Genomic DNA, 8,104 nt, shown 5'->3' with positions numbered 1-8,104 from the left:
AACTCTAAAAATTCCTAACCAAATTAATTTGATCACTTTGGATCGTTGGAATTTGCTGGTTCTCCGTACCGGTAAACACCCTCCCTACTTGAAGAGGCTAATATCATATAATTACAATACTTAAGAAACTAAAAGTATAATTAGGTTTCTAATATATTTAAAACAAAATAAAATATCATGATTCAATTCATAACTTATTCGCATGTGATGGAAATTATGAAGAAGTACTCAACTTTTTACTGAAACGAAGCACCCAGAAATTATTACTTGAAAAAGTATAGTTTTAGAAGCAGTCTAGAATCATCATAACTTGTGAACTATTTCTGGATATCTTTAATGCTGATTACCTGCCAACCAGAGTGCTATGCTTTATGCTTTAAGACATCATATGCCACCCTTATCTATCTATCTTTACAACCCAACACTTGCTTTGCCATTGCTGCCGGCCTACCTAGTTTCTTTGGGCCATAACAACAAGGTGCATGTCACATCCTCACTTCTCCATTATTTGATTGTCCCTTTTTTTGTCACATTGGTCTTGACTCTTCATACATGCCAATCAGAATATATATATATATATATATATATATATATATATATATATATATATATATATATATATATATATAAACAATATTTGTGCAACTTTTACTATTTAAATGCAACCTTGGTACATTTTCTCTTTTGGTCACGTTGGTGTTATTTGGTTTGCTCTGCTGGATGCATGGGCAGTGTGGTGTGGATCCCCCCTCTTTTGTTTCTCTACAACTGCATGCCAGTTGCTATCCATTGGCATACTAATAAATCCTCATGAAGTTTCTTTTTTATTTATTACTAAAACTTAGATGCAGTGAGTTTTAATTAGATTCATATTAGATAATTCAAAATCACATTGAAATATTACCTTACGTGGTTTTAAGTAAATATTTACTTATTTAATTTCACGTTCAAAAATTAATTTTGAATTGATTTTGAGCTGATACAATGCAACTTTAGATAACTTTTGCAGTGGATAAAATAAATTTATATTTAGTTTTACTACTTTTTTATTTTTATAATACAAAAGTAAATTAAATCTCTTTAGATTAACTAAAATTAATTCTCTTTAAAATCATACTTTTATTTTAATAACCTATGATGATTTTTAATGTAAATTTTTACTGCATGGATTTTTTTGGAATAAAACTCTAATTATGATTACATAATAATATTAAAAAAAACTTGAAGAACTATATTAAAGTTTTTTTTTTATCATGTACAGGATGATCACAGTCTTTAACAGCTATAGTTATTTATTAGAAGCTTTTTCTCGGGAGTAACATGACCACAAGAAGGTTGCAGGAATTCTTTTCTCAACAAAAAGCTGACTAACTATTTTATTATCAATAGAAATCAAGACGCCCTTTGTGAGGCATTCATCAACTTCTAAACTACAAAGCAGCCCATATTTGGTAGGATCACTGACCCAGAGGCAAAATATCTTAGGTGATAACTTTTAGAGAGGAGAATAACAAATGTAATTAAGTTTGAGTTATTTATTGAAAGAGGTGTAAATTTGTGAAATGAAATATTGATGTAATTTGTCCAAATTAAGGAGGGAGGCTTTGAGTCTGTAATAGTGCTACTAACTATCTGATTTAAGTAGGATTGTATCTTATGAAGTATATGTGTAAGCGTACCAAAAAAATAAAGAAATACACGTAATTGTTTTCTTTGGAAGCAAAAAGTTTAGGAGAATTAAGTTATGAGACTTATCAAAATCAGGACATGTTTTAAAAATTTAAAGAGTGTTAACAGAGATACTTAAAGATCATCCTAAAAAATAATATCCTCATGTGGCCAACAAAATTCTATAAAAACTATATTAATACTTTTGATAATGAAGTTATGTATATTTTCTTTTAAATAAAGAATAAATACCAAAATAACTTGCTATATTTGAAATATTTTGTCGTATCTTATAAATAATTGAGACATGTTATTAATTATTAGTCATTAACTATCCCTTTTGTCGTATCAAAATAAGTTACTGGTGAAGAATTTGGCTAATTCTTTTTTTGTAAGTCATAAGTTCAAATATCCTTACCATTCTCAAAAAAGAGGTCCTTATCAATATTATACTGAAAAAAATCAATATTACTTGTCTTTTTTACGGGAAAAAGTCATTGTTAAAGCATAACAGTGAGATAAAAAAAATCAAAAGAAAGTTTAATTCAGTTGATCAAATAGAGTGTGGATTATTATAAATTTTTTCATATTATTTTTAATTTTTTACAAATAAAAAAAGTGACTTAAAAAATAATGACAGTGACCAATTGGCAATTAAGTGTGAGATAAAATATGAAATGTAACACAAGATCTCCTAAATTTTACGTTTTTCACTTTGTTTGTGGTACATTATCCATAACATAAATACATGATTGCCATTCCATTCATTATTGCATTCTAATTGTCATCTACCCCTAGTTCCAAAATCGATTATGATTAAGATGGGATGACTATGACAAGGAGACTAACAACATACGGGGATTTTCTTACCTATAGCCCCCACCACCCCCCCCCCCCACCCCCACCCATTTTCTGCATGAACACATGAACATGACTGAGAAAAAGGGACTCAATAGTTGCAGGGAAAAGCTGGGTTCTTTTGGCACAGATCGTTTGTATTATTAGTTGTTGCATGCTTTTATATCCTTTTGTAAATGGCTCAACCTGTATTTCTAATTTTAAATTTCATAAATTGATACTAATTTTATTTCTCATAATTAAGTATCACCGAGAGGGTATAGATCAATTAATTAGCACATAAAAGTTTTAGTTTAAGGTGTGTTTCAAATTAAGCTTTGAGTATGTTTTAGTTTAAGTGTGTTGAATTTGAGTTAAATCCTCTTGACAATTAAGTTTTGAGTATAAAATTAGATTAAAAGTGTATTTGATAAAATATTTTAGTTTGTTAATTTTTAATGTTTTTCTAAATACTAGTTTTTAACTTTTTTTTTATATATTTATCTCTTTTTTGTTCTTAAATATTTATTAGATTTCCTTTTAATTTTTTCTATTTAAGGTAAAATTTTATTTTTTTATTTTTATGTAATTTTTATATTTTTTAACTATTTCAATATATAATTTTATCAAATATTTATGATTCAATAAAATAATTTTCTAACTTCAAATAAAAACTTTATCTTTCATAATATATAATCTTACCCTCACTCGAGGATAATTATATCCAATAAAAAAATAATTTTGATATTTGCAAAACATAAATTAAGTGGTTCAAGTGGGGCACTGTCTCTGTAGTGAGTATAACAACAACAAAAAAGTCGAAAAAATCATTTACTACTTTCAAGTGCACCTTTAGAAGGGTATCAACATCATGTGTTGGTATGGTACTAAGTCAAAATTGGTGATTTTTCTTGCCTCCTTAATTATGTGCATCAGCCTATGACAGTATCTTTTTCTTGCTTATAAGAAATTCAATGCACCAGGCTCAAATGGCAATGACTTAAAACGCCAAATGGTTGTGGACAGCCATAAAAGAAAAGAAAAGAAAAGAAAAAAAAACAGATACACCTTAAATGGATATAAATAACTAAATTAAAGCCGTTTCATGTTGAAACTTTCTTTCGAGTTTAAAATTATTTATGTGATTTTGAACGGTTCTGTTCTGCAGTAACTGATTCCTTGAGTCCAAAAAACAACATTTGACTTAGCCACAAGTTCTCTTGCAAAAGTTGACCTAAGATAATGTCCCCCTATTATTTTCTGACCCCTTAACCTAAGTTTATTATTAAAAATGAAAATGTGGTATGATGCTATGTACAGTTTTCAGTTGAAAACAATTATATAAGGTTGGTAGTGCAGAAAATCAATAAAATAATTTAGCAGACGCCTGTTTCTACAAATAAAGAAAATCAATAACATTTATTCTTCTGTTCCCAAGAAATAAATTGTAATCCAATCAATCAGTGTCCTAACAGCTATTGATCTTGTCTTCAATGACATTTGTTTGCTATTTTGACAAAGCATGGTAGTTGCATTATGTAATTAGCTCAAAGTAGGTTCCACTCTACCACACCTTATAGCATTTAAGCCCCCATTGTAAATCCATGCCAAACATCACAGTTTTGAAATTGTCCAAGGGAGAAAGAGAATAACACATTGTGAAGTGAAAGAATGTGAATGCTACTATACCCTTGTAACTCTGCATTTCTTTTGCAAGAAAGGAATTGTATACAAGTCTTTTTGTTTTATGAAAAAGGAAAATGAAAAGTATACACTATGCAGTAAATTGCACTAGTTATGCAGAGGGACTGATTAATTAGAATACGTTATTATTCACTCTTTTATCTCCTTCTTCTTCTCTAACATGATCAACCACACCAAAACCTCACTGTACAAACAAAATCTGACTATAAACAAAACACCAGAAGAACACAACTCAAAAAATTTGTTCAATTACCTGTGTTAAATTAAATGTCATCATTGCCAACCCATAGTAGTCTTATCTGGTTCGACCAAGATTGTCTCCGGCAGACGATAACTATAGTTTCGGACAAAAAAGAGGAAACTAGTAGCAGCACATGGGGCAGCGGATTAGTCCATTTTCATTGCAATCAGGGCAACGCTGGAATCCATACTCACCCACCTCACCATCATAATCTTCTTCTTCATCACCTTCATAGTAGATTTTACAACTTCCATAACAAGTTTCACAAGGCATAAACCTCACATCCCCACATGCCTCGCATAGTCCATCGCCATCAATACCATCTTCAATCTTTCCACAACAATCAAGCAATTTCTCAAGTTTCCCCTCCTCATGCAGTTGCTGAATTTCCTCAGCTCCACCAATGTAGTTCCTCCCAACAAACACCCTTGGTAATCCTAACCCTCCCTTACCATATCCATGGCCTAATAGCTCCTTGAGCTCCTCCTTGAACCCTGAATGCATTGACACATCCCTCTCATCCACCCTCACCCCCAAGCCCTTCAGAATTAGCCTCACATGGCAGCAATCCTCATAAGTCTTTCTCACGCCACGCAAGCTAGTGAAATACAACACCACCTTGTCCTTCCCACATGACTTCAAATCCACAACAACATCATCATCATCACTGATCTTCTCTTCCCCAACAGAGAACCCCTTTCTATCCATGCCCTCTTGCTTCTCTTGCGACGATTTCTTGAATGAAGAAACAACATCATCACTGATCATCTCTTCCTCAATAGAGAAGAACCTTTTTCTGTCCATGCTCTCTTGATTCTCTTGAGGCTCATCATCAGAATCTGAAACCGATATTGGTTTGGCTGAATCATTGCCATTCTGAATTAAGGGTGGATCAACATCAGCAACATCAACATGCCTGTTGACATTGACATCAAAAGAGAAGCTCTTGAAGTGCTTTGGTGATCTGAAAGGGCTTGTTGTGTCTTCAAGTCCTTCCATTAGTTCCCATGTGTTGATTGTCTCTGGCTCACAAGGAGGTGTTGAGATTGGAGACTTCATCATAGCTTTTGGCAACATTTGTTCAATCATTTCAGACCATGTCTTTGGCTCATTCTTCTTCTCCTCAACCTCAACCTCGTCATCATCATCATCATCATCATGATCCTGATTCTGGGGCCTGAAACTGTCACTACCAATGACCTTGCCATTGGGAAACCTTAAACCATTGCCATGGTAGTTGTTGTTGTGGGGTACATCCTGGTCCAGAGAACCTAGTGTGGTTGATGTCAGTGCCACAACATGGTAACTGTCTCCTTTGGTTTGAGGTGGGTGATGTACATGCACCGAGAAGCTTCTAGCCATAGAAGAAGAATAATAAGGGGTGTTGCAGTGACAATGTTGGCATCCCTTTGGTTTGGAATTAGCACAACCCATAATAATCACAACACAAATCTGAATTGATAAATTGATAAATGAACACACAAAGCAAAAAAAAAAAAAAAAACTTTGTTTTTGGGGAATCAAAAATACCCCACAAACGAACACAAATCCAGTCCACTCAAAGTGCTTGCATCATCAAACAAACAAAAAATTTTGTGAAATGAAGTGAAAAAGAAAAAAAAAATGTAGACAAATTTGGTGCCACGGTTCATTCATATTCCAGAAATGACAATTTGAGAAGGAAGATTTTCAATAGCGATTTTGGGAATTGAGGGTAACCAAAAACAAGTCTTAAATTGAATGGAAGAAGAGAGAAAAAATCTCTCTCACACACGCGCACACGCCAGAAAGAAATTGAAAGGAAAGAAAAGGGAAGTGAGATGGAAACAGAAATGAATCCAAAGTCAAAGAAAGAGGGCGATCGAGAGATCAATCATTCAACAACCATTCACCATCAACCCACCCCCACACGCTCACACACACTCTCTCTCTCTCTAGAGTTTTAGAGAGAGGAAAAATAACGATGAACTAGATTGCAAGAATGTAACTTCTGGCTAGAGGGGTTTATTATGGACATTAGACAGAACCCATAAAAGGAATTGCAAAATACTAATTAGTGTATGCACATTTACCGTGGTTATATACATCTTATCACAAATTAACGACTTGATGATTTCTTATTAATTTTATAATAGACATCTTAAAAAACATATTAGTAATTAATACTACAAGTTTTTTTACGCATGATGCATAAAAATTAAACTTACTACAAATTAAAACTAGAAAATATAAAAGAAAATAATGTATGAATTGACAGTCAAAACCTTTTTAAGGATTTTTTTTTACCAAATTTGATTATTTTACAAAATTAATTATCAAAGTGGGTATTTTATAAAACTATTATGTGTAATGAATGATTTTTGTCACATAATTTATAAAGTATTTAGGATCAATTTAACCAATGTTAAATTGAATGAAAATAGTAATATTAAACACCTAATGATAGAGATAGAAAATATTATGTAATCATGAAACCTTAAATAAGGGGAACTGGTTATAAACCTTAAATTAATTTGTTAAGTTTAATATTAACTATTTTAAATAGTTATGTAAAACGATTGTGAATTGATTGAGAAAGTAAAAACTTTAATACTAACCATAGATTCCTCTTTAAATAAAAACTATGGGTTCGCAAGAGTAAGGGGAAATGGTTGAGTGCTATCACTGCAATCGAAACTCTATCCGTTACATCCACTCACGTTGTTTTTGTTGTTGTCTTGTTGCATTATGTTTCTATTTTATTTTTTATGGGATGAATGTGTTACATTACGTTATGTTATCATCGTTGCTATGCAACATTCGTGGAAACCTCTTTCTTTTGGTTTTTTATTTGTTAAAAAAAAGTAGTGTTTCGATATGGCCACAGTTACTCGCGGCAATTCTACCATCACTCGCAACATTTGGCGCGTGCAGCCGGACCCCCACTCCCTAGTCAGATGGTGAATGACGGTGCCGGTGCGTACGCGCTTTTGCAAGTTTCGCTAAGGTTGTGTTTACCACGGATAGGGTAAGGCACGTTGAAGAGGCTTTAACAAAAAATATTTTGTTTTTTTTAATTTCATTTTTCTAATTTCTTTTATATATATATATATATATATATATATATATATTCACTCTTGTCCTTATTTTAAGTTAAAATTAAAAGTATGATTTGTTACTGTTTATAAGTTCAACTATCTTTTCTCTAATTTTTATATAAAAAAAATCTCTTTCGTCTAAAAAATAAGTTTCAGACTCAAACTTCTCATGTGTTAATTATTTTTTTACAAAAATTATTAATGATAATTAAAGTCAATTCTAGAATGACGTGATAATAAGAAAAATATAAATTATTAATGTTAATTATTATATTGATTTTTTTATCTGTCTTTTAAGGTTGTTTTGATAGAAATAAAAAAATAAAATAAATTTTATTGATTATAATAAAATAGTGGTGAAATTTTTCATTTTATTTCTTTTTTTCCACCCAGTAATAAATATATGTGTAAAATAGTTAAAGATAACAAAACAAGAGTATAATTATCAGGTTGACATAATTGATAGTGACTTGTGTTTCTTAACTAAGTGATTCAAGATTTAAATCCTAATTGATTTTTTGGTATGGAAAAAATCGTATAAGGAAGATTTACTTTTTTTGTGTTCGAAATTTTTGAC

At 31.4% G+C, this 8,104-nt stretch overlaps 1 protein-coding gene across 1 annotated transcript; it reads right to left on the bottom strand.

Moving 5' to 3' along the window:
• Nucleotides 1–4,171: 4,171 nt before the first annotated feature.
• LOC100775994 (uncharacterized protein At5g39865) lies at nt 4,172–6,422 on the bottom strand. The gene has a single exon (XM_003554834.5). It carries the CDS (start codon nt 5,882–5,884, stop codon nt 4,571–4,573), a length of 1,314 nt encoding a protein of 437 aa, XP_003554882.1. The 5' UTR covers nt 5,885–6,422; the 3' UTR covers nt 4,172–4,570.
• Nucleotides 6,423–8,104: the final 1,682 nt, after the last annotated feature.

Source organism: Glycine max, chromosome 19 (assembly GCF_000004515.6).
Source record: "Glycine max cultivar Williams 82 chromosome 19, Glycine_max_v4.0, whole genome shotgun sequence".
NCBI classification, from domain to species: Eukaryota; Viridiplantae; Streptophyta; class Magnoliopsida; order Fabales; family Fabaceae; genus Glycine; species Glycine max.
The sequence above is the reverse complement of the archived record's forward strand: the minus strand, read 5'-3'. Positions and strand labels throughout refer to the sequence as shown.